Genomic DNA, 26,718 nt, shown 5'->3' on the forward strand with positions numbered 1-26,718 from the left:
AGTGAAACTATAATACTTTTGTTTTATATAGAAAGTGGAAAAATACTACGCTTTTGAGATTCCAGATGTACCAGCAAAATCTGAATACCTAGAAGTTAAATATTCAGTGAGTATAATTAATCTGCTAAAATACCATACCTTGATTTTTTTATCTAATTAAGTTTACAATGTGAGCAGTTTCTGCATTAAAATGGTCCTTGAACATTGTAGTCTTGGCTGATGTATCCAGTGTGGATTAAGAACTTAAACTTCAGTGTGTTTTTACATTACTGTCCTGATTTTTAAGTGGAGCCTATAGTGTGATTTCTTCAATTACTGTAAGGTATTATGGGTTTGGGCTTTGCTTGTTGGGGATAACAATGGTTTCAGTACTGTGTCCTTTTGTTGAGGTGCTGTCTGAATATGGTGTGTCAGCCTTGGAGACTTCTGTGCTGTGAAATGACTCCCTGCTCTCTGTTACTTGTTAGGCTGAATGCCCTCGGCTTCCCCAAGATCTGAAGGGACAAACATTCTCACATGTCTTTGGAACCAACACCTCTAGCCTGGAACTTCTTTTGATGAATCAGAAGATCAAAGGACCCTGCTGGCTGGAAATAAAAAATCCACGTATGGTGGTTCACATGTGAAATACCTGGTTACTAGGAAACATACAATTATAGATAGGAGGATAGGAATTTAAATTTTACGGATGAATTATTGTTTTGTACATTAACCTTGCAACTTATTGGTTGAATTTTCATTATCTATTTCATTAACCTTGCAACTTACTGGTTTAATTTTCATTATCTACACCTTGCAACTTATTGGCTTAATTTTCATTATCTAGTACAAATTATTCAAATTTTCATTATCTAGTACAAATTATTATTCAAGTTATTCTTCCTTTTTTGGAGTGACAAATACCCATATAAAGTTGTGCACTTTACAGATGAGATTTTAACTTTTAATGCCTGTGAGAGAAATGTGCAGTGCTTAGCAGCTGCTATTTGATGCATACCCTAATGCCGTGTATATGGAGCTAAACTTATGTGATTTGAAAATGATGCATCTTTCTGCTCTTGATAAGTTAAGATTGGGGTTTTTTTTCTACTAATACATATTTTTGAGAACAAGTGGCTGCTGGATAGACACTTGGAAAAGTTTGTGGTGTGGAGCTGTTTTAGTTTTAAATCCTTTCTGCCTCATCATTGGCGTGTAGCATTTAGAGGTGGTCATGCTGCTTTATTTTGGCTTGGTGAGAGTCCTTATTCAATGTGTGCTGCATATTCCCATGAACATAGGGATCGTACTGGACAAAAGCTACATCTGCTACTGCAGTCTCCTTGGGGCACTTCCAGTGCAGAACTGACTGTATGAATATTGACACCAGGGGGGATTCTCCTCTTCAGCAGCTTGCTCAGTCACTGACAGAACTGACACCAGTACAGATGACTCTGTGTAGAGCTTCCTGAAGTATTTTTTTGACTGGGAAGTCAGAGCCCAGGGAGTTACCAAAAATTGGGCAGGATTAGCGTGTGTCTTGGACTATCCCACCAGGAGAGAACATTTGAAGGATATGCTCTGTGCAGCCATGCCATCAGAGAAGCCTTGTCTGTGGTTCCCAGAAGAATGGAGGTGGTTTGTGTTGTTTCCTCAGAGCCTTCAAATCCGCCAGTCAGCTGGTGCAAAGTGGAGGCTGTGGCCATGAAGCCTGGCTTGGTGAATGTGGTTAAAGATCTTTCTCCTCCTCCTCCTCTGGTGGTCATGTCCTTCAGCATGAAGACCACTCAGAACCCAAAGACTCACCAGAATGAGGTAAGTAATCTGCTCTCATTTTGGTTTGATTCTGTTCTTTGACATATATTGAATTTTTCCTAAGCTTGGAAGACCCTCATAAAACATGTTTTAAATATATTTCCTGTTGAAAAGTTTCTCTGCTCTGGGCTTTTCCAAGAAATTTTTACTGGATCTCACTCTGTCCTAGGGGGCCTGCTTGAGGAGAATGTTTACTGTGACAGTGGATCCTATGTATGTTTTCAAGCCTTCTGTTTATGTCTGTTGTGCCTCATAGTTATAAGTGAGACTGCCCCAGCACAGCTGGTAATGGATTAGTATTAATGAATCAACTAAACTAGAGCTAATCATAGGTTATAGATAAAATGACCAGGGCTTTTCTGCTAATAAAACTTACTTTAAAATGAGAATTTGGTCTTGGTTTTAGAGCACCTGCTATTCTGCTGTAACATGTTTCCTTAAAAAGGAGGAGAGATGTAGGTGGCCACTCTGTTGTGGACTGCAGACCACAATGTGTATTTAGGCACTTTTTTTTTTAAACATAACTCTCATTACCATGAGAAGAGATTTGATATTCACAACTAGGATAGGACAGTTGTTTCTGGCTAATTGAATTGAAGACAAATAGGTTGGCAAATTTTTAAAGCAAAATTATTCCTCGTGGTGAAATAAATTTTTTTTGGTGGAAGTATGGAAAATAAAGGATTTCTGGCCAAAGTAACGACATACACAAAGTACTGACAGGACTCTGCTTGCCAAGATGCTTTAAAGCCTTTCTGCTTTGTTTTCTGTTGGGTTTTCCTGCTCAGTGTCTGGGGAGCCAGGCTGTCCTGCCAGCAAAGCAGTCAAAAGCATCATTAAAGCTACTGGCTCCAAAACACTAAACCTCTGGGCTTCTTGGCAGTGTTGACTGTTTGCAGAGAAGCGTTCCTGAGGCAAGGCTTCTCTGCCCTGCTCACATCTCCCCTGCACTCCATGGGGAATCCTTTACATTGTAGGGTCTGGTCAAATTCAGGACAAAACTTGATAAAAGCAGAAGTTTTCTAAAGTGAAATATTTTTTCTCTCAAATTTATAATAATTTAGGAGCAAGTACTATTTTATTTCCTTGAGATCAATTGGTAACTTTGATAACTTTCTTCTTTTCAGCTATTCGTAGTTGGAATTAAAATAAGAAAGATCTGGTGGAGAAACAAGAGAAAAGAGATGAGGAATTCTTAAAAAAAAAAAAAAAGGATGGAAGAAATAAGTATGGATAGTAGTAATGCTTGTTTGTGCTTATGAAGTTGTGTGTTCTGTATCTCCTTGGTATAGGTTGTGGCTCTTGCAGCTCTGGTTCATCAGAAATTTCCTTTGGATAAGGCTCCACCTCAGCCTCCTTTTCAAACTCACTTCTGTGGTATGTACTTGGAAGAGTTTGAGTAGAAAAATTATTTATTCCATGTTTTTTTCTTTTTTTCTTCTGTTTCAGTTTTTTGTTGGGTTTTTTTATATTCATTTATTGATTTAAATTTTTATTTCTTTCTGACACTACAGCAATAATGGCCTAAAATAGACAACTGACAAAATTTCAACTCCCAGACAGTATTTTCTCCTCATTTTTAACTTCACTGGTTACTGACTTTTTATCAAAAACTTTATTTAAAAAATCTTAATTTGAGATGATGCTAAGAACCCTGCTCTATATAGTTTCCTGTAATTATTTGTTTTACTCCAACTTTCTCTACCCATTAATTTGGACCATTTATTTATTGTTACTTGAATTCTTTTTATGTTCAGCTCTTCTGAACAGAATTATTTATAAACAAGTTTTCTTAGGGGGGAAAAAAAAAGTCTTGCAGCAGTGTCATTGCAGTAGTAGCTGCTAAACCTTGAGATTCAGACACTGACTGGAAGTCATGAGGTGTTGAAAGCTTGTGAGATGAAGTCTTCAGGAGCTGTGACCCATAGTTTTAGTGTCCAATGATAACCTCAAGTATGACTGATTCAGATTTGTTAATGCTTTAGTAATTATTTAGTTATCTTAAAGACAATATTCACTTAAAGCTGCTGTTTCAGAATCAGAGGTCAGTTTTCTCAGCTCACTTTGTTGTGAGCTTAGGGGGAGGGTGCAATTAGAACTTGTATGTAAACACAAATCTCACTTTTTGCAGCTGTTTCCAAACCGAGTGATTGCATTTTTCCTTATGACTTCAAAGAAGCTGTTAAAAAGAAGGTAATTTCATTTTGTTACCCTTCTGATTGCAGTACCTTATAGAATATGAACTTCACTGTGCTTTTGGTAAGTGGTGAAGAGAAATAGTCGAAGGAATGGAATGATTATTTAGTTAGTTTTCCACTCTACAAACTTAAATCCGGGTATTTATTCTGTGTTGCTTGTAAAAAAGTGGTTGTGTGTTTCAGTTCTGCTGCTAATTATGCTCTTAAAATAGACAGGAGAGTTAGATTGTGCAAAGAGGCTAATATTGTGGTTAATTTTAATTATACTTGAGTCTGTACTTGCAGTAAACTGGGAGAATTTTTTTTCTTTTATTGGAGGGTTATGTCTGTCAAAATTTATAAGATGTCCTTTCTAAAGGGTGGTGACAGAATAATAAAGTAACTTATTTTTGTTTTTCCTCTATTTCTGTGTGATCTTAGTCTGTGAGTGAAAGATGCATATGGAGCATTTTCCTGTTGTGCTTGATTCTTATGAGGCTCTTAAAGTATCACACCTGCATTCAAAAGCAGACTGAGAAAAAGCCTCTGAGAAAAGCTTTCCAATGTCTTTGGGAGTGAGGGAAAAAATCCTTGAATTACAGAAGGAAAAGCAGAACTCTGTGGTGCTTTGTTATTGTCTTGTAACTGGTAGGGGAGAGGAGATGCTTCCATTTTAAACTTATTGGGTCATTGAAATCAGGTGCTCTCTTGCTCCTTTTAGAATGCTAAAATAGAGATTGCTGCAACAGAGAGAACACTGCTGGGATTTTTCCTTGCAAAGATTCACAAAATTGACCCAGATGTTGTTGTGGTGAGTAGTTCTGAGACTTTGAGAGTTAAATTAAAGCATATTGTCAGTTGGTCAGCTTTGTTCTTTTCCTTTTGTCCTCTTAGAGGCTTTTTAATGCTTGTCTTAGACTGCCTTATGAATTGAGTTTGCTTATGAGACAGCAGGCAGCAGGTATATTTTGATACAAAGATGATACGGAATTTTCCCTGACAGTATTTTATACATACTATTATTTCCCATAATAGCTAAAATAGGCAGTATTTTCACAGTACCTGGAACAAGTTTTTTTTTTTTTTTTCTTAACTCAGAAAGACAAAACACAACAAAAACCCTGATTTTCTAGAAAAATGGGAACTCTTGGTATACTTATGAATCTGTTGCAATTCAGATGCTCATATAATTTGTGTTTATGCTGCAAATCAAAATAACCATCTATACAAATCCATGAGATCCGAAAAAAGTTTTGCAATAAGCATTCTTACATTTTCTCCTGTTTTAGCAGCTGGGGGTATATTATAATTACTCATTTTCCTTTTTTTTTTTTTTGTTACGTTTAATTAATGTGCAGTACTAACTTTCACATCATAAAATTCTGAAGACAATTTGAAGTTGGCTTTAAGTCTGAGGTTGATTACCTACAACTTGTTAGATTGTATGTATTTACCTAACTTCTGTAGGTAGATACAAATAATTAAATGATGGGAATATGATGGAATGAGCAGTCAATGCCTGATGGTTTCAGCTCACTGCAGCTGATATCCAGTGTTTTTCCTGGTGCATATGGCAAAGAATCAGAAGAAACATGCAGCCTTAAATTTGGTGGCTTTAAGTGGCTTAAAATTGAAGATGCCACGAGCAGGGGTGCGAGGGCTTCTGTCCTGAAAACAGCAGAGCTGTGTTAGTGCAGTTTAATTTGCAGCTGATTTAATTAGTTCTGTTGAAATGCTGCTCCCATCTTAAGGAGCTGCTTCTACAGCACAGTCTGGCATTGCACAGAAGTACCTGCTGGAGTGGACCTGCAGTCCCTGGTGACTGGCTCATGTTCCTCAGGGTAGTATTTTGCTTTCAGCAGAGGGTGCAGACCAGTGTCAGCAATGTACTTAGCACTGTTTAAAATATTGCTGGAGTGCTTTGATTTGTAAGTATTGCTTGCAAGGTGTTCCTATTCAGAACAGCTTGTTCCTATTGTACTATCAAAGGAAAAAAATACAGTGTTTTGATGCCACTGTTGTGACTTTCACAGATGGAGAAAAAGGGAATTACTGTTAGCTTAAGTTGATATGCTTTATGAAGAATGTTGTGGATTTTTCTGGAAAGCTTTAAATCATAACCTCTGGTATCAAAGCCTGAAGCTGTATTGTGTGTGCTGTGAGCCAGTTACAGAGCTGATTTTGGTATTCTACTGAACAGCATTGTTAGTGTTAAGACTAATGAGTACTGTTGATGAACATTCTCTTAGAAAGTGCTTTCTACAAGAGAGATAATGCCATCAATTAGTTGGAAAAAATCACAAAGGGCAAAGGAATACTGAGTGTGTGAAAATAAGTCTTTCAATTTGCATTTGTTGTAACCTTTTTTGTTGTTTTTTCTGCTTCAAGGGTCATAATATTTATGGATTTGATCTGGAAGTGCTGCTTCAAAGAATTAATTTGTGCAAAGTCCCTCACTGGTCCAAGATAGGTCGACTGAGGAGGTCTAATATGCCAAAGCTTGGGGTAATAAGATTGCTTAAGTCTTTTAAGCCCCTTTATGTTGCATGTTATTAAAAATGAATTAGTTTTTCCGAGGAATTATAAATGTGACACTGATGTATTTTGACTGTTGGTCATGCTGAATTTTGTGGGTCCCAGATCAGAAATTATGAGTGTTTATATGACTTTCATTACAGTAATAGGATAAACTGATTTTCAAGTTAGGCTAATGTAGTTTACTTATCTCAACTAGATGATAGTAATGACAGATTAATTGCAATAGTCTTTACTGTAACTGTCTTTGTCTGCTGTAACTGTAAAATGGGAAAAAGCAATTTGGATTGATGGGTGAATCATCCCATAGAGAGCTGCTAAGCTAATAATTCTGTAGTTCTTACTACATATTTGTTCAGAGGACAATATCTGAAGCGTGAAGTGCTGAACATGGCTCTGTTCTTGCCTCTTGCTGTCCTTCCTAGAGGCCAAGTTGGGTATTTGTGTGGTTCTGTGAAGTTTTCATCCTGCTGTTATTACAAAAATTATCCTTGGAAGAGGGACAAAATGTACCACATACAGGTTCTTTTTGGGGTTATTCTAATGATTGGAGAAAAAAAAAAAAGGCATGATAGTTTAAGAGTTAAGATATAACCAGTAGTGAAAATTGAGTATCTATTTCTTAATATCTACATACAGTGAAAGATACCATGGATTCCTTTAGGGCACAATTATAAGTCCTTGAGTATTAGTGGTATTTAATAGAGTATTTGAGTACTTAGTGACCAACTGACTTGACTGACTCTTATATATTGTGGGTAGATGTTTTTTGTTAATGTTTGTGTATTTAATTTTATTTGTGTTTTCTCTCTGTGGTAATACCATGAAGGGCCGAGGAGGATTTGCTGAAAGGAATGCTGCTTGTGGTCGAATGATCTGTGATGTAGAAATTTCTGCTAAAGAACTAATTCGTTGCAAAAGTTACCATTTGTCTGAACTGGTGCATCAGATTTTGAAAACAGAGAAGGTAACAATTCTACCGGAGGAAATTCCAAATATGTACAGGTATGTTACTGATTGTGAGTTTCAATCCTTCTCTGGAGAACAGAGGAGCTGATTCCCTGACATAAAATTTTGCTTTTGCTTACTTACTTTGTCATGGGGATGCTGACTTAACATACTGGGATTTGAAAAGTTAAATACTGTCTTAACATTTTAAAATAATGTTTCAAGCTACTTGTGGTGGCTTATTATGTATGAGGCAAACTGATTTGTGGGAGCATTTGTTGTTGACACACTAAAAGGAGATGCAAGCCTGAGTTTTGGGGTGGTTTTTCAATTACAAGAGATTCCTCAGTCGTGTGCTACAGATAGCATGTGTTCCATGCAGCACATAGGTCTGAAGCCTACAGAGTGCAAAGGAGATTGATTTTACTGTGCTAGGGCATTTTACTCATGTCTCTTATTTCCCCAGTGATTCTCCTCGCTTACTGTTCATGCTGGAAAACACCTGGATAGATGCCAAGTTCATTCTCCAGATCATGTGTGAGCTGAATGTTCTGCCACTGGCTCTTCAGATAACAAACATCTCCGGGAATGTCATGGTACATTTTTATTGCTTTCCACCCCTCTCCACTGTCCTCTCCAAACAGTTCCATGCTTCCTGTGTTTCATTTGCTGGGTTTAATTTCTAAACACTTATTTGGAATGCACAATGCTGTGACAAGCTCAATGTTCTAATCAAATAATAAGTAAAACTTCCTTAAAAATATAATGTTTGAGTTTTGCTGTCAGTGTTTTCTGTGCTTTGCTTTGAGTTCTCTTTTCACTTTCTCTTTAGTCAAGGACAATGATGGGTGGACGATCAGAACGTAACGAGTTCCTGCTGCTTCATGCCTTTCATGAGAAAGATTACATTGTGCCAGACAAACAAGTTTTCAAAAAGCCTCCACAGAAGCTGGTGGGTCCAGTTTTTCTCTTCCTAAAAATTGTTTTTTCTTTTTTTTTTTTTTTTAAATAAAATTCTTCCATCTTCTGTGTGTGACTATTCTGTGGGAACACAAGGAACACCAAATATAACTCGGAGATAACTTAATGGTATAATTAATATGCTTAATTAAAACATTAGTTTTGTGTGGAATCCATAATGAGAGCGGGACAATGCAACAGCTTTTCCATTGCAGCACAGATCTGTAAAAACTCAGTTGTTCTATTAGTTTAAAATTAAAATAAGCTAAATACTTATTTGTGTGGGGAAACAGTAAAGAAGATAATCTGTGTTTGTTTAATATTTGCATTTAGTTATTTTGATGAACACTATTACAAGAAAAATTTGTATGGATGAAATATCCAAAGGTATTAAAATAATTTATATAATACCAGTGTAAATAATAATTATAGAAATTTCTAGATATTTGTTAGTGAACAAATTAAAATTTGAGAAAGTATTTATGTTTCACTGTATATTGTTTTTTAGTTTTAAATAAGTTCAACAGCAAACTTGAAAGTAATGATTTCTGTTGGTTGTATTGTGGCATCAGAGCAGCACTGGAATTCTAAGTCATTCAGAATATAATTGAACAATTGGGAGATGAATTCTTATTACAACAAAACAAAAACCAAAATATTCTTTAGGTCAGTAGTAATATTTTTATTTGTTTTATTCAAGCCCAGCCATTCTGTTTGCAAAACCAACATTTTAATTGAGCAATCATACCACTTCTGGGTCATGAGTTGATTTTTTTCATAGTGTGGACTTTTACAGCCAGTTTAAAAGGCATTCTGGTGCCATGTTGAATGATGACAATACTTTAAGGTCTTTGTAATCTCTTGTTAGCAGTTTTTTTTTTCCTATCAGAGTTGGTTTGAATGCTGCTTTGATATGTAGAGAACTTTAGTAAGGATCATGATGAAAACACCATATTTTGCATATATTTTAAAAGGTTTTCTGCACTGGCTCCCAAATTTGTATTTCACTTGCCAAAAATAACTCCTCTAACATTACAGAAATCTTAGAGACTAGATAATGACTTTTTTAAATGCCAAATGTAGGTGGATGAAGATGAAGATTTTGAAGATCAGAATAAATCAAAGATAGGGAAAAAGAAAGCAGCTTATGCTGGGGGCTTAGTCTTGGAACCCAAAGTCGGTAAGATGTGGCAATTTTCTTTCTTCAATTAAGTTAGAGACAGGTAGGTAGTATTAATACAGAGAGATTGTAGTGGGGAATCTCTGGTTGTGGGAGTTTGGTGTTGTGGTGAGGAGAATCTTGTTGCATACAACAAAATTCCCAACATTGATTGTGGATTTATTATTTTGAGGGATTAGGACTGTATATTTATGTATAATTTTTCAATGGACACGAAAGTTTTCTTTCAGTTTCTCCTCTGTGTGGGGAAAACTGTACAAGTGTCCTATAGTAACACAGAAGCTATCTGTTCAACTCTGGTGAGTTAATGGGGTTGGATCGTTCCACTTCTGACAGCTTTCTGTAAAGGGCACTGGTGCATCTCAAAGGCTGCTTGAAGGGATTTAGATTATGGAAATGGGGTACAATGTATAACTGTCACTTAAGTATTAATTGTGGAGTTGTATGGGATCCTTTGGGAGACTTGAGTAATTATGACTTTTGTTTTAATCTCTGTTTTAGGCTTTTATGACAAGTTTATTTTGCTTCTCGACTTCAACAGCTTGTACCCATCGATTATTCAGGAGTTCAACATCTGCTTTACCACAGTGCAGCGACTGTCATCAGAAGCACAGAAAAGGGCAGAGGTTTGAGTGCTTTAACTAGTGGCTTAAATTACACTGTCTTAACTTCAGAGCATTTTCTGTGAATCAGCTCCTTAAGAAGCTGTTCTTCTTCACCTTTTTTTCTTTTGTCCCCTCTCACATATAAAAAGTGATTCTTGTTTAAAGATGTATTGTGTTAATTTGTGGGTTGGGACTTTTTTGAATATTTTGTGTCTCTCACCTTCCTTTCTGTAATAGTCTTACAGAATCTTGGTAAGTTCTCTCCCATCTATTCTTGGTATCTTCATGAAACAAGATTTTTACTGAGGCTCTGTGACCCTTTTCAGCCACACATCCACCCTAGCAATTTCTCAGCCCTTTTGCTAGTTTCATCCTAGCTTGATAGAGGCTTCCTGAAGTTAAGTTGCTATTTGTATATTTATGCAAATATACCTGATGGAAGTAGGCAAAAATCTCATGCTTTCTACAGGAAAGAATATGAATATGAGCTCAAGCCTTATTAGACATCAGGAAAATGATGTGTGTGACTTGGAGTGTGATGTTGTGACTGTGTGAACTGTTGGCACCGGCTTCACAAAACCTCATGGTGTTCAAACTATGTTAAACACAAATGAAAAGCCTTCTGAAGGTACAGTTGGACATACTGTTTTATAAGCAGCTGTGTTGGCTCTGCTTTATCCATGGCTGGAGATTCTCATTTCCTCAGCAGTGCTGGAACACTTGTTGATGGAGCTGTGTTGTAAACTGAAGCATTGAGCTGGTCAGGTCTAAAGGTTAAAGCAGAGGCTTTTATTTTTAACTGGTATCAGCTCACAGGTTGGAATTAGTGAGTCCTGTAGCAACTGAAATGTGAACAGAGTAGCAGAAATGAGGAGACAGGTATGTGGAGTTCTGAAAGTTTCTTCAAGCTGAATTTGGATTTTCCCTGCTTTCTGAAGTGTGCTTCAACCTGAAGCAGCTAATTTTGATTTCTCTCTCTGTATGATGTTTAATCAGGCTTTGGTGTAATTTCTTGTTACAGTTCTCCTCAGCCTGCTTTACTAAAGTTGCCAACCTCACTGTGTCTGTACTGTCCTTCCTTTGCACATTTCTGTCACTTTCATTGTGCTTGAAACACGATTCAATTCTTGCTGTTTCTTCAGTCATGCTAAGAAGGGGTCCTTTTTGCTATGTTGTTTTGCTATAATCAAGAGTTGCTTGGGGTGGAATTTTTGGTCTACTTTTGTCAGTTGTATCATTCAAAGTATCAGTTCCACAGAGCATGTGCTCCTTTTGACAGGTCTGAGCACCAAAAGTACTTAGATGATGATAAAAAATGGATGGATTTTTCAGCACAGAAAGAATTGCTCTGTGTGTACTTTTCTTTATATTTTTGTATTTATCTATATATACCTAAGAGTGAGAATGTGTGTGTGTTATTTATCTAGATTTATATATGTATATAAATATATAACACACACTGATAAAAAACAAAAACCTTCCTGCTGCTGGTCCATGCCTTCTTTGTGTTTCTCCAAGAGAAAAACAGAATTAGGTCCTGTTCCCCAGCAGGAGCAAAGTAATACAGTTAAATACTGCAAAAAAAACTCTTGTGCTTGTTCTAAACTGTACTTTGGGTGCTCTGCAGGAATTGGCACAATCTGTATGGTTTTGGTTCCCCCTCCATAAGCTTTGCACTTAATGCATTAAAATCTAATCTTCAAGCCATAAAATGATAAGCAGTGGTGATCATTTCACAGACTGAAGAAGAGGAAGAAATTCCAGAGCTTCCAGACCCATCTCTGGAAATGGGAATTTTACCTAAGGAAATCAGGAAACTGGTGGAGAGAAGACGCCAAGTTAAGCAGTTAATGAAACAGCCAGATTTAAATCCTGACCTCTATTTACAGGTGTGTTTTATAGAACTCAGCTGATTTTTTTCCCCCCTCTCCCCTTAAGTGTCCTGATCAGCCTTCTAGAATAGAGATGATTAGTAGTGAGCAGTGATTGTAATGTTCTTTATTTGTAGCCCATCACTGCTACAGACTGTATAAAAAAGCTGTGAATGTAATTGTGAGCATTAAGTTCTGTTCCCTGATGGCTGTGGTTGGATCATTTTTTTGGTTGTGTTTCTTTTCAGTATGATATCAGACAGAAAGCTTTGAAACTCACTGCTAACAGCATGTATGGTTGCCTGGGATTTTCCTACAGCAGGTTCTATGCCAAGCCTTTGGCTGCTTTGGTGACACATAAAGGGAGAGAGGTAAGTCATTAAACAGGTTGTACACACATGTAAAAATGCTGATTTTAAGCCACCTGCTTTTTTTTTTCATTGAATACAAGAATGGTTTTGTTCTTGAATCTGCTTTCATTTTCAATGAATGAAATTAAATTCATTTTCCATGAGTTTCTAGTTGTGCTTGATGGGTTAGTCTTTGATTTGGTGGTGTGCTTCAGCTTTGGATGAGCTTGCTTGTAGCCAGACTGTCTTGTGGCCTGATATGACTTCCTGAAGGCCTAAAGTTTGTGATACGGCAAATTAATCATGGAGGCAATGGATTATGTATCAGGGCTTATTTTTTGGAAATTCTTTGTTCCTTAAAATAAAGTTTCTCATTAGCCTCATATTTTATTGTAAGAGTTGCACTTGACTTGTAGGCAAAACTACTCTTGCTATTGGTTAGGATGGTGGCTCAATACAGACGACATTGGTTTTGTCCCTGTGAGAAAAATAATCTTTAATGATCCAAGGCATACCACTGATGTATATTCATTGTCTTAAAATATAATGATGTTTAATATTAGTTCCTTATAAAAGAGAATACCAAGCAGGAGTCTGCAAATGTGCCAGGAGCAGTTGTGTCAGGATGGCTGGTCAGCCTTTGGGTTGATCAGGGAGATGGATGAGGTCTCATCCTCCCTGTGATGTGAGGGCACACCCCCTGCACAATTCCCAACTCAATTGCATTAGGGTGTTTCATTTCTTGTAACACATCTTTGTTTTTAATTATCTATCTAAACAATTCTCTAAGAGAACCCCACATTTGTTGTCTTCCCAATTTATGTAAGCAGTTATGTTTAACCTTACATATCCATTTAACTCAGAAGTAATTTCCTAGTTTGGTAACTGCAAGTGTGCCATGCAGCCATGTGAATTCATAAGTTAGTATTTCCTTTAATAAGGTATTAATAAGGTGTTTGTTGATGGAATATTCAACCTCATGCTGTCTATGAGGCTGGCATGCAAAGCAGCTGAGTATAATAGCTTCATATTTTCTGGTGGTATTTTAAAAGTTATTAATTCTACTTTTTTCTTTGTTTTTTTAAATGATCTTCATATGTGATATGGACCTTTTGCCACAAACCTGCTATTCTGTGGATACTTAAGCTTTTGGCCTCTGTTAAAATGGGGAAATACTTGTTTGCACATGGAGTTTATTCCCATTTGTCTGTGATTTATCAGTTATGAGATAACTGTTAAAATCTGGTGTCCCTGCTTTATGTTTCAGAGTGATGGTGAAATGGGGAAATCCTAAATAGGTGCTACAGAATGTGCTAGGGAGTAATCAGAGATGGTTTCTCTTACACAGTTGATCTTTGGTTGGAAAGGATTTCTTACCTATAAATTCTGCTGCTGCTGGATCTGTGCTGGCTTCTGTTAAGCCTTTGCACACATTTGAGTTTTTGCCACAGATGACGATGTGAGGACACCTTAGTTTTCTGGTTTTAATGAGTTTTGTTTGTTTGTTTGCTTTAAGTTGAAATATTTGATCTGGAAGAACATTACTTTAAATTTTTGTATTAGTCTTTCTATTCATAGGTTTCCTCTTACCACTCAGTTCTAATATAAAAGAAGTAAATGTTGAGTATCTGGACATTTGGGTTCTCTGTGAGAAAAGGTTAATTAAAAAGTAACTGTTACAGAAAATGTATGGTCTAAATTTAAATGACCTTTTCTGATCTGCGATTAATACTTTTTTTTTTATACTGTTGTCAAGGGCACCTGAGTAAATGCAGGTAGGCTTGTAGAAGTCTAAGTGGGAAAAATATTGTGTGGGATGAAAACTGAACTTAATATTTGCACTAACACAATTACAGTTCAGTTGTAAGTCTTAGCAGAATAATTGAAGGTAGGAAATGTGTATTTCATGTTGAAGTTGTTAAAGCTTGCATCAAGTTTTAATGTAGCTGAGAATGAGTTTTGATGAGTCCTGTAAATGGATGCTTTTCAACTGTGGGTGACTGACAATCCTTCCACCAAAGCTGTGGGAAGATTGAAGCACCTGATGCCAAGTGCTGAGTACCACCTCTCCTGGACTCTTAACTTCTCTTTGTGCTTTGGCAATGCTGATGCAGTAAAAGCTGTAGAGCTGCCGTGGGGTTCCTTATGGTGACTAAAAATACTTGTTTATAACACATTGCTGTTATAAAAACTTGTGTGACTATATTAGTGCACTTCTGAACTATATTAGCAGAACTTGGCATGTTCACTTTATTTTGGTGGCAGAACTATTAAATACGGTGTGGAAAAGCCATTTTAAAAAAGCTGTATCATAAAGGTAGATGATCCTTAGGGTCCCTTCCAACCCAAACCATTCTATGATTCTATGACAGGGAAATCCATAAAAGCTCAGTTCTCTCCAGTCAGCTGTACGCGAGCCAGTGCTTGGTTTTTATTTTCCTTCAGCCAAGGAATAGAAATGTAGCAGGGGCAGGCTGGATCCAGCGGGATTTATCCCGTCTGTCGCTCCAGGGGGACAGTGTGATAATGGCGGGCTGGCTTCGCTAGATGGCGATAGAGACCTGGAGATCCTTAATCAATTAACACTCGTTTTTGTCTGTCTTTAAACGTTGATTATCGGCTTTTTCCATCGGGTCTTCCTTGTTTTTCGTTTGTGGGTAATCTTTCACAGGGGCATATCAATGTGAATTAGTCAGAATTTAGGTGTCACTGGTAGACTGCTAAGTTCCGGTGTGTTTTGGAAGGAAAAAAAGGCAAAAAAAAGGCAAAAATGTAGAGTGGAAGCGAGTTAAAACTATAGCTCAGATCTGTTTGACCATTTTTGGCAAATGTAATTTTTTTTTTTTTTTTGACTTTAAGAAATGCCTCAGTTCAGCAAAATAAAAAAAAAAATCTGAAAATTCTACATTTGCAAACCATTCATCAAGAATTTGTTAGAGGGATTCCTGGACTTTTCTCTCCACCCACCCCCCCATGTTACTAAGCCTTTGCCTTGACGTTACTCTTGTTGTAACTATAGCTGTTGCTCACATGGAAAAGTAATAGGAAAATATTTAATATATTTTTAGCTGTCCTTTAATGTAATTTAACAACTGGAAACAAGATGAGTCGGAGCTGTACAAGCAGCCAGCTCTGCACCAGCAGGCAGTGTCGGGTCATGCCGTTCTAGCCTCTCTAAAGGACAAGCCTTTTGATGAAGTGTCAGTTGTCTGGTTTCCTAAATGCAGGATGCCGTTTGCTGCAGGGTTCTCCTACAGAACACCAAAGTTGTTGAGAGAATTTAACAGTAGACAGCTTGCTTGCTAATGGCTTTCAATCAGTACTGAGGCCTTTTCCAGGTACTTGCTTTTTTTCTGTGTTGTTTTTTTGCTGTTGCATATTTTTCCCCAAGCAGACTTGCCTTTGAAAGGAAAACAACACACTTGATGTTTTCAGCAGAGCTGACAGGTAGACCTAGTGTTCAAATATGCGAAAGAAAAGGGGGAAAGAGGCAATTGGGTTAATTCCAACTTTCTCATTCAGATCCTTTAGATACATTCTCAATTAATAATTAGTTTAAGGCCCTGGCAGTCAAAAGGAAAGAATAAAAGCATGTTATTGCTGCAGTCTGGGAGAAGAATGGATGAGGGAGGAGAAAAATGAAGTGGAGAAAGATGAGCTCATTTAAAAAAAATTAAGGGTAGGTAAGCAGGTTAATGGCCGTCTACTGTAATTATGATCTGTAAAGAAATCCAGGCTTTTTTTTTTTTTTTCTAAAGTCTTGTTCATCCAGGGAAAATGATCATTAGCTGCTTTCTCTTGATTGCACCTAAAGCATTGGTTATCCAGCCTGTAAGGATTGTCATGTGAATGGGGCAATTGACAGACTCCTGGTTTCTTCCATGTTGTACTGTGGGAGAAAGAGGATTGCTAAAAGAGCAGTTGTCTTGTTATAAGCATGCCATCTATATTTAAACAGGGAATGTAACATCAAAATAAGAATTTTGGAAGACAGAACTTGATGGCAAAAGATGAGGCAAAGAGTTTGCAATTATTTTTAAATATGGAAATGGCAACCCAAAGTCTTGGGAGAAATAGTGTTAAATTGCTGCATTGCTGTTGGGGTTAAATAATTTGCCACTGTTGTTACATTTATCATTGTGTGTGCAACTGTGGGCCTGTGAAAAAGCTATGTATGTTACTCTGCATGCTGATATCCAAAATGAGTTAGAGTAGGCAAGGAGAGGCTGCATACAGTCTGGAACTGTGAACTGAGTACCAAGTAGTTGAAAAATTATGGAGCATCTTCACATTTGTTGAAATATTATTGGTGGTTGAGAGCAGGAGATTACATCTGGTCTAATACAGACTTTAGCATCTCCAAGGAGAGGAAATGAAACATTTCAATTAAGAAGAATGACCAGAGTATTTTGGGTAAAGAAGCAATTAGTTATAAGGGAAAAAAAATAGGTATATTTCTTCTTTTATTTTGGATGGCCTGTTGGTATTTTTTTCCCCTCTGGACAGAAAGGTTTTAATTTAATGGGTATTCACCAAGAAATGTTTAGATGTTCAGGAAGATTGATCAGATTCAGATTGATTGTACAGTAGTCAGATGAATAGAGAGACTTATTTTTTTTTTTTAACTGCTTATTTTAAGATTGTACTGTTACCAGAGGTGTGGTGCCTCTCACTTCCTGGCTGCTGATTTCTCTGAATGGGTTATAGCAATTGCATGGCCCCATGGTGAGTTGGATCAGCCTGGTGATCCGAGTTGAAAACTAACTCCAGAGGAAAACCAAATTGATTTCAGTTGGATCAATGGCTCAGTGACACACTGTGTGCTCTGAGAGCTGGTGGAAAGGAGGAGGTTGGAAAGTGGGGGCAGGCCCAGTGTGAGCTGTAAGAGGTCAGGCATGACCAGCCATTTTTCAGCTCATACCTGACTGTGAAACTGTGGGCTTACTGTTATTATGATAACACATGGAGGTTTTCTTTGGTTGTTGTTTTCTTTCAATTGTACTTTTGATTTTTTCCTTATGGTTTCCTATCTTGTATTTTTTTTTTCCTTCCTGCCATAAGACACAGATTTTTCCTTGAGTTATATCTTAACCTGACTGACCAGGTAACAAGAAGATATTCCTCACCCAGAACTGTGGTAAAACTGAGAACCAGAGTACTGGGAAGAGCAAGGTCTCAGGAGGATTCTCTGTATCTGAACTGTACTAATACATCCCATTTTAGAAGCTGTATGTGTTGGGTAGAAAGCTGACACCTCAAGATTAGGGGAGGTAGAAATGTCTCACCATATCCAGTGGTAGCAGGAAAGACTCTCAGGTGTTCAATAAAGTATTTGGGAATGCACTTGAATCCTGCATCCTCCAAAGTCTGCCGTGCTTCAGCTTCAGAATTACTAAAGAAATTCTTTAAACTTATCTAGAATATTGTGGGGATTAACAGGGATCCTTCATGGTTCTCTCACAGAGATGCTTTATTAAAAGTGAGACACAGGAGCACAGGTGCTTCACCATGAAGGTTGAGAGCTTTAGCAGCATTTGCAAACTGCCTTGGTTCTGTCTTCAAACACATTTATTTTCCAAACCCTCCTGTTAAGGTTAGAAGAATACAAATGCTAAGTCATGATTTAATGTTTTTCTCCAGCCTGTATATTTGATAGCACTACATGTCTTTACAGTATGCATTTTCTTGGTTCATTAGTAGCTTGTCAAAGAATACTTAGGGCTTTGAGACTTCTGCAGAAGTTGTTCTTTAGTATCTTATTGCCTCACTCATTTGCATCATGCATTTATCTTAAATTGAATGTTGGCTTGTTCTAAAAGCCCTGGGTTTGGATACCTAGATGGTAATAAAGTTTTCAAAATAAAAGATACTTCAAACAGGAGTTAAAAATAATTTTCTTTTTCAAGCACTAGTCCTAAGAGGATAAAAAAATAGTCTAACTGAAGTGTCTGTCTCCCACGAGACTTAAATAAATATTCATACTGTCCTTCAAAGGTGTGATACCTTGCTCTCATTATCAAAAATTTTAATTTATTTCCTGGGAATCTTGCCCACTGTGTGATAGATGACTTTTCCACCACAAATTCTATTAGAAGCTTTTAGTTCCATCCACAGCGAAATGATCTGTTTTTTTCCCTCTTGGATAAATACTCATTTAAGCCTACTAGGTCTGCTCTTTTCAGGTAGTGGTTTTAGGGTGATCCTACTTTGACATAGAGGAAGAGGCTGAAAGCTGAGTTCCTTTGCTCTGGAAAAAAATTGTTGAGGATGGAATTAACTGTGATCTCCAACAACCTAAAGGGGGCTGTCTAGAGGAAACCAGTCTCTTCCCAGAGATGCACAGCCTTGCACCAGGGCAGGTCTAGCCCTATATGGGGCCAGAGGTTGGGTTAAACGATGTCAGAGATCCCTTCAAACCAAAGTTGGTTTATAACCATCAGTTTAGAAATTCCTGTAATTCTCACTAAGATTTATCACCAAGGTCAGCAAGATCCAACAGATGAAACTTGTCATTTGAAGGGAAGAAAACTGGAAGTATGAAGATATGTCAGCAGTGATACTTGTTCTCACCAGGCTCTTTTGGTTTCAGAGTTAAAAAAATATTTGAGTATTTCGAAGGCAGGTTTTGCTGTATAGATTAGGTAGTGTGGTCTCTTGCATGTTATGTCTTTTCACTGGGCCTGTGCCAGGATTCATTTGTCTAATTTAGAAGATAAGTATGAACAGCTTATGCTATTTTTAGCACCAAAATATACTTATGAGACAGATGAAAGAGTTTGTTAAGACCTTAATTTATCTGTGAAAGATAGACTTTCTCTATTGCTGCAGGTACAATACCTTGTCAGAATACAGGAGATCTTGGTGGGCAGTATCAGGAATTCTGGAACAAGGGGCTCTGGAGAAGTAGGTGTAATTTAGCAAGCTGGGGCATACCTGATCTCTTAACAATTAGCAAGGAAAGTTGTAAGTCAGGCATACAGCCTAAAATAATTTGTTCTGACTCCCTTTGTAGTAGAAAAAGAGCAGTGTCAAAGCTGGATGAAATAAATCTCCCGAATTTTAGAGCTTGATAAGTGATTGAGAGACTGTTAGCATTATGCTTACTGTCTGTGCTTTCCTTCCAGCAGTTATACATGATGTAATGCAGGAGATGTTTGTGTTGTGTTGTCTTTAACTTCAGACTATGCCTTTTATCAAATACAGGTAAGGTTTCAGAGAGAAGGATTAAATTATATATGTTGATATCTTCTTTGCAATTTGATATTTATTTTTGCTAATTTGAACCACTAGGAATATTTACTCCCTAAAATCCTATTTCAACACCTGGATTAGTTAAAAAAAATTAGAATACCCATTTCCCTTTACCTTTCCTGTTAATCCTTCTCTGTTTGAATATGTTTTAACTGGCAGCCGTTAAAAAGAGCAAGAGCTTATCAAGCAGTGCTCATCAAAAATACGGAATGATGGGACATAGCTTGAATCTTATTGCAGGGTTTAGTACCTGACAGTCATTTCTCTATGAGTTTGTGCTAGTCTTGGTAGTTACATGAGATTGCAGAAACTTTTAAAATTTGGATTATGATGATTGATAAGCCTTGGTTTAAAAAAAACAAAACAAAAAGCATTAATGTTTTCTTTCAAATTACTTGCCTAGTTTATGAAACAGCAGAAATTCCCTTGTTTGAACTATTGGACGTTACCAGAAAAGTAGGACAATGTAATATTCTAATGAAGTTCAGGGTCATATTTCCTGAAATGACTGGGTAAACATGGAGGAGACCTTGAGGTACAAACAATTTTTTTTTTTTAATTGAAGGAAAGTGAAACTGCAGAACAGTTTTCAGGGAGATGGGTAGCCATTCTAAAGTAAGGGCTCTATACTTGGGTTGCTTTGCCCTTCTGACTTGTTTGGGTCTCTGACTTGTTCTGTGTGCACTGTTGTTTTGTTAGGCAATACCACACTTTGCACACTAAAAATTTCTTTCCTGTATTCTGTGATTTCAGTGCAAAAAAAGATTTCCAGTGTGAATTTCAGTTTTCTTCCTTGATGCTTTTAATTTTTTCTGGGATATTAAACTGCCACAAGCTTTGTGCTGGAATTTGGACTTAGCAGGTGGAAAGCTGACATAAAGCCATAGGAATGTCTTAGTCCTGTGCTATAGTGTATGCAGCCTTCTGGTTCATTTATTCTGGTTGGAATTTTACTTGTTGAATCTAGAACTTCTTTGGTTATATTTCATTTTTGAGCAAACCAGTTTTAAGTCAATGACAGCTGATGTTTTGGTTTTCATGTGACTGCCTTAATTTCTTCCCTTTCCTCATCTCCCTCAGAGCTCACTATTATCTTTGAACTTAGGTAAATACCATTTTTGTATTTGCTCAGAAATCTTGTGGTTTCTTTAAATTGCAATTGCACTTCTGCCTTGATGTTTTAATATGTATGGTACCTGGGTTTTTTGGTTCAATGCATAGCTTCATATTTTTCAACTTTTGAGTTAGAAGTAGCTCATCCTGGGGATAAAGGAAAATCAATAAGAAGCCTGTACTTAGACTGAGAACCCCTGCAGAAAGCTTTGATTAGAGAAGAGCTTCAGATCTGACTCTCTTGCTCACAATTGTCCATCAGGTCACCAGTCATTTTTGTATGTAGGACCATGTGCCACAGATGGGGGGGATGGAAAAAGGTCTGCTACATCATCTGTTGGCAAAGTGGGTATATAGTCGCTTCAGCAGACACATACCTCTTGATTTTTGTTGTTGTTGAAGGCTGTTGTCCTTCAAGTCACTACTAATTTTAATTTTGCAGTGTTTTGATCTGACTACTTTTTGTGATCACTAATTTTTAATAGACTCAGAAGAGGAGCCTGCCTTCAGTAAGAATGTGTTAATTGACAGGTGTCCTGAAGTTCTACAGTCTTGGCAGTGGTCCAGGATGACAGAGCAGTAATGACATAGAAACTGCTATTCCTTCCTGGTGAAAAGATTGGAGGAAATCTGTGACGTTATTAACTACTAGTCTCTTCTAACAAATTGTGAGAAGATCATTTTGGCATGTAATTAGTTGAGATTATGTCCTTTATGCAGAATGTTTGGGTTTTTAAAAAATTCCTTTACATGCTGCCTTATGACTTGCACGATTAGGTTTTTTTTTCTCCTCTCTTCAGTGTTCTGGATGGTTACTCTGAGGATTTGAGTAAGGGATCATGTTCCTATCTCTGTGTGGTGTAATTGGCACAGCTATTTAAATGTTATCTGGAACCCATTTACCCCATCTGTCAGTTGCTGCTTAGTTCAGTGGAAATGCTTTTATGTAAATCACAGAACAATACTTCTGACTTGTAATAAGATTGGGCTGAATTTTGGGAACTGAAACACTTCATCCTGGAATAAAAATGTCTTGCTGAATCAAGGGTAGATTATGAAAGCTGCCACTTTTTAAAAGTGTATTATGCTAACATATGTATATGTATAAATTGAATTAGCTGTGATACTCCTACAGTGAGAAACTTCCCACTGATTCTAAAATAAATTAAGGAAAAGCTGACACACATGAAATTTTCCTCCCAATTTGCATGGTAGCTCTTCAGCTGGTCTTGGAACATTTGGAATTGAGGCCTGATGGGGGTACAGGGCAGATGCTTTCCTTCTACTTCCTCATAATTTCTTAATGAAAGTAGTTCCTTCTGTGGCCCAGAGATAGTTGCATTTTATAGGGATCTAGTGGCATTTATAATTATTTGCTTGCTCTTAGGCTTCTGTGGAAGATAACATTTTTAAAATTTCACTCAAATAAAAATAACCTTCCCTTCCCTCCCACCCTCCTTCAGTGTGCTGACCTTTTGCCATCCCATATTTTGGAGGTAGACTTTGAACTTAAGGAAAATAATTATGAAAATTTCTCACCTTTCATATATTAGCAGCTCACGTAGTTCTGGGTTTTCTTCAGAAGGATGGGTGTCTGACATGGTGACCAAGGAAAGATTAATTAACTGTGGCATTTGTTTGTCTGTCTCAGTTTTCAGCCTGGAGTGTAAGCTTGTGTCACTTTGCTCTATTATAAATACTGTGTTAAATTACAGCAATTTTTTAAAGAAACTGTTTGATTTTTTGCCAGGGATTCCTGAGCCATTTAGTAAGAGTTTGAGGGATCCTATTCCTTCTCTGAAAATCAGTGCCAATTTTGGACTGTGCAGCTGTCCCGATTTCCTTTTTATTAGTTTTCACTCTAGGAATAAATTTTTGTTGTCTGCTGTTTATTCTATTAGCATACTTAAAGTCAGCTACTTCCTTCCCCCGTATAGCTCTTGCTTTACTTTTCTCCCCTTTTGATTTTTTTTTTTAACATGGAAAAAGAGATGGATCTTCCAGAGGAGATCTGATGGTAAAGCTGTATGAAGTGGCATTTATTTGACTATTCCAGAAATGATCCTTCTGTTATTCCATACAGTACTGCATAGCTTTTGGCTCAGCTGGTCTGCATAATAGGGGATAGCCTCCCTGCTAAGCCAAGCAACTCCTCTTTGCTTTGAAGAGCACGTCAGGCATGTGTGGTAGTAGATTATCACAATTATCAAGTATCAGTACTGACTTAGTATTTGTCCCTGGCCTTTTCCATATTAACTTGAGGAAAGTCTGTTCTGTGACTGTCTGTCAGCCCCTCTGTCCGAGAGCTGTGGTTAATAGTTTATTTATAGTTTATGTTGTGCATAGACCATCACAGACTTGCTGTATAGCTCTTGAGCATAAAGGGGTATTTTGCAGTTTTATGTAAACAAGATCCTTCTTTCATAATTTAGTCTCTTTGGACAGACAGTGTGGAAACAGACATTGTTAATGGATTTATTATGGTTCAGTAAGTTTTTCTTAACATCCAAAAAAACCCCCAACCAACTTTGTGAATGCTTTACATAATATAGAGTTGTTTGGTTTAGTCTTTAATTTTTTGTATTTGTGTCAGGGCCAGTAGTTGTTTCAGGACTGCAGTTACCCACCATAAAGAAATCAACTATACTTGTTCCCTGGAAGGAAGACTTGATGCTCTCTGAGGTTCTGCGCTGTTACAATGACAATTGGGAGAGATGGAGTTTGGGAAAACCCGAGCCAATATGCATACACATAATGAAAAAACTCTTCTACATGTTTTGCTTTTAACTGCTTTTGAGGTGAAATGGGTGTAGGTCCTTAAATATTAAATTGGCTGTCCTTAGTGTTTGGAAAAAAAAAGAAGCATGAGCTGCAGATAGATTTTCTTATATGGCAAGTAGTTGGTTTTCTTTTTATTGTTTTATTTCTGTTTTCCTAGTTCCTGTTTTCCATGTTTGCTTCCCAAACCAATAATTGAATGTGCTTCTTGGTGTGTGCTTGCTTGGGGATAGGAATGGAGCAAAGGGAGATGTGGAATTGTTGATGGGATAGCTCAGAAAGAGATTAATTGTCCAAAAATGCTAGCAGCTTGTCTAATAATTGCAGTGTCTTGAAGTTAAAATGTGAACATGAAAACATGAAACTTTAACCTTCGTGCTTAGTTCACTCAGTGTATCAAGAAGTTAAATGTCAAGAATAAAATGATCTAGAGAAGATAGCCACGGGTCTTCAAGTCACAAAAATAACCTGGAAACACAGGATGCACAGAACTGGTAAAGAGAAATACTGCATCACACTAAAGGACAAGCAACTTTGTGATTCCATTCATTGTGTCCAAAAGTGTGCAAGAGTTCAAAAAAGATTGGGTAATTAGTTCTGTCTGTACATACAATTAAAACAACAAAAATGGGTTGAACTCTTTAAGCCAAATTTGAGAGTCAGTGTCAGGATTTAAGCAAATGTTTGCTCACTGGGAGCTGAGAAGGAAGCTTCTCATGGGGAAAAGGGCTTCAGGTGCTTTGATGAGCTGCACCTGATACTGGACTTTCTGGGAAAGAAATGTTGATGGATTACACATGAAGTCTTTACATTAGGGTGGCAATCACTGCCTAACTAGGTTTGGGTTTTGATTTTGTGTTTGGGGTGTTTATTCTTTTTTCTACGGAAGAGAGCAGCTGGGTAAGATCTGTGGGAGTTGTGCTTCCAACTCTGCTCCTTTTTTGCTGATGCCTTGTGTTGAACTCTTCCTGGAGGATGAAATGTCTCTTGGCACATTTGTTGCCATCTGCTGTTTGTCTCTGTTGATAAGGCTTAGTTAGCACTTTTCCTAGGAAAGTGCATGACATAGTTTCAAAATCTGCTCCATTTACCTGTTGCTGTGGGACTAGGCACATGTTTTCCAGCTGGTACATATCATTACAGTTTCAGATGACTAACATGAAAAATGATAATTGAAGCTACAAGCCTATTACGTAGTAAGCTTTAATTAGTTAAACTGCTTCGTATTAGTTTACTGTTGGTGCTAATGCTCTTGAAATTAATTGGCACTAAAGGGGGTTCAAAGTTTATATGCAATCATTGCTGTTATAATGTGCTATATTACTAGGTAACTTGGCTTATTAGGTGATTTTGTTCTCAATTATTGCTGCAAGTCAACAAGGACAGAGCAATTATCTCACAAACAATTGCCTTGCTCCCAAGACAGATGTGACCAGACCCTTCCCGTGGAGTTCTGCAGTGTTCTAGCAAATAGGCTGGGGAAGGAGATCTGCATATGTCACCCAGCAGCAGATGGGGAAGATATTTAGAAAGTAGGATAGCACACTTTCAGATCTTCTGTTATGCTAATAAAGTTTTTGTGTGAGAACACAGCAATGTCAGTCTATCAATGACATCAACCCCTGGCATGTGCAGGCCATCAAAGCAAACACAGAATGCCTTTGTATGCATAGCTGGACAGTGTAAGCCAGTTGCTACTGGAGTGAAGGTCATCTCTCATTTTCCTAGAATAGACTGAATACCTCGCATACACATTGATTAAACTTTTCTTCTTTTGAACACAAGTTGTGTTTTTGTTAAAATGGAAAATTTTGAGTAATGGAAATTTCTAGATCCCATAGGAATTTCACTTTTAAGTTGTTAATGCACTGTGTACCACTGGCATAGTATAATATGGCTTATATCAGCCTACAAGCATCTCATAGAAGAAATAATAAATTTAGTGAATGAATATTACCTAGTGAGTATAATGTATTATTAATTAATAGCTATTTAATTCCTAAGCACAAATTTAAGATAGTAGAGTTTATAGCTGAAATAAATTGCAAATGCAGATGACTTTCCTGAGTGGAAAAAGGAAAAATTACAATGGTGAAACTGTGGAATAGTGTGACGGAGCAGTGCCAATGTGCATCTCTTGTTGGTTACTCTCAAAAATGCCTTCAGAAGGTTCATTGAATCTTCAGATTTGAAGTGTCTCCATCTGAGTTTTGATGCTATTCTAAGTCCCTCTTTACAGCCAGCATGTAAATCTTTATTTAGGACCATCTTTCAGCAACTGCACACAGCAGGTCAGGTATTTATTCCATCCCAGGAAACTACTGTTTCCAGAAATAAAAAAGGGTAACCACTACATCTCCCTAATGTTCTCTGTCACTTATTTACTTAGAGATTGAGAAGTTTTACAGGAGTGTATTGTGCATGGACATGCCTTGTGTGAATTTTAAAGATGTCACAGTGTTCCAAGTGATAAAGGTGGATAATTACTTGGAATGGTAGGCTGCTTAGTATTGTTCTATTGGAAATATCTGTGGAATTTTACAGTGATGATTCTTTATAGCTGCAGTGATTTTGCCCTCTTTGAGCAGTATCAGTTTACGAGTCAGAATCTTGAGTATGTGGAGGTAATATAATGGCTTTAAACACTGATGCACATAGGATCAGCTTTGTAGGAATAGTCCTAGAGATAGGAATTAATTTTGGGTATTTTAAGCTAAGGTGTTAAACGTACTTTTTAGGATTTTTTTTTTGTTGTTATTCTGTTCTTTACTATTACAATTATGACATTTAATTATTTCTTTTAGGAGATTGTAGTTCTCCAGAATAAAAAAGATGAAGAGTGCAGAAAAAACAATCCTTGTGACTTTCACAAAACTATTACTCTTCAGACAAGGGGTTACAAATGTGGAAGTATAGGGCACTGCAGCTTCATTTATGTGCAACCTGTGAAGATACAGAGAAACCTCAGTGGCTGTTTTCTTTCACTTTTTTCTGTAAGGAAGGAAAAAAAATAATACTTTGTTAAATCATTGCACTGTAGATGTGATGATTTTCAAGATATCTGTTAAGTATGCTTATTTGATAATGTAGAGGGCTCCTCAGGAATGGATTAATTTTGATATTTTAGCCTTGAAACCAAGTTTCCATGTTTGAACC

The 26,718-nt window shown here is 37.1% G+C and overlaps 1 protein-coding gene and 1 non-coding gene across 6 annotated transcripts in view; both read left to right on the plus strand.

Annotated features, from left to right (window-relative positions):
• POLA1 (DNA polymerase alpha 1, catalytic subunit) overlaps positions 1 to 26,718 on the plus strand; it is a 181,877-nt gene that overhangs the window by 19,209 nt on the left and 135,950 nt on the right. For all 5 annotated transcript variants that reach the window (XR_014956792.1, XM_085585343.1, XM_085585352.1 and 2 more), the window contains exons 13-26: positions 32 to 106; positions 468 to 606; positions 1,637 to 1,794; positions 3,087 to 3,171; positions 3,926 to 3,987; positions 4,693 to 4,782; positions 6,360 to 6,476; positions 7,336 to 7,511; positions 7,921 to 8,050; positions 8,287 to 8,406; positions 9,498 to 9,594; positions 10,096 to 10,220; positions 11,939 to 12,088; positions 12,319 to 12,441. Coding sequence is in view for 4 of the 5 variants with exons in the window: in XM_085585343.1 (XP_085441469.1) it covers positions 32 to 106; positions 468 to 606; positions 1,637 to 1,794; positions 3,087 to 3,171; positions 3,926 to 3,987; positions 4,693 to 4,782; positions 6,360 to 6,476; positions 7,336 to 7,511; positions 7,921 to 8,050; positions 8,287 to 8,406; positions 9,498 to 9,594; positions 10,096 to 10,220; positions 11,939 to 12,088; positions 12,319 to 12,441 (1,647 nt within the window). In the remaining variant the exon portion in view is untranslated. The remainder of the gene's footprint in view (positions 1 to 31; positions 107 to 467; positions 607 to 1,636; positions 1,795 to 3,086; positions 3,172 to 3,925; positions 3,988 to 4,692; positions 4,783 to 6,359; positions 6,477 to 7,335; positions 7,512 to 7,920; positions 8,051 to 8,286; positions 8,407 to 9,497; positions 9,595 to 10,095; positions 10,221 to 11,938; positions 12,089 to 12,318; positions 12,442 to 26,718) is intronic.
• LOC116184347 (small Cajal body-specific RNA 24) lies at positions 9,802 to 9,932 on the plus strand. Its single transcript, XR_004149114.2, has one exon.

This window comes from Lonchura striata, chromosome 1, assembly GCF_050655825.1.
Source record: "Lonchura striata isolate lonStrDom1 chromosome 1, ASM5065582v1, whole genome shotgun sequence".
Classification (NCBI taxonomy): Eukaryota; Metazoa; Chordata; class Aves; order Passeriformes; family Estrildidae; genus Lonchura; species Lonchura striata.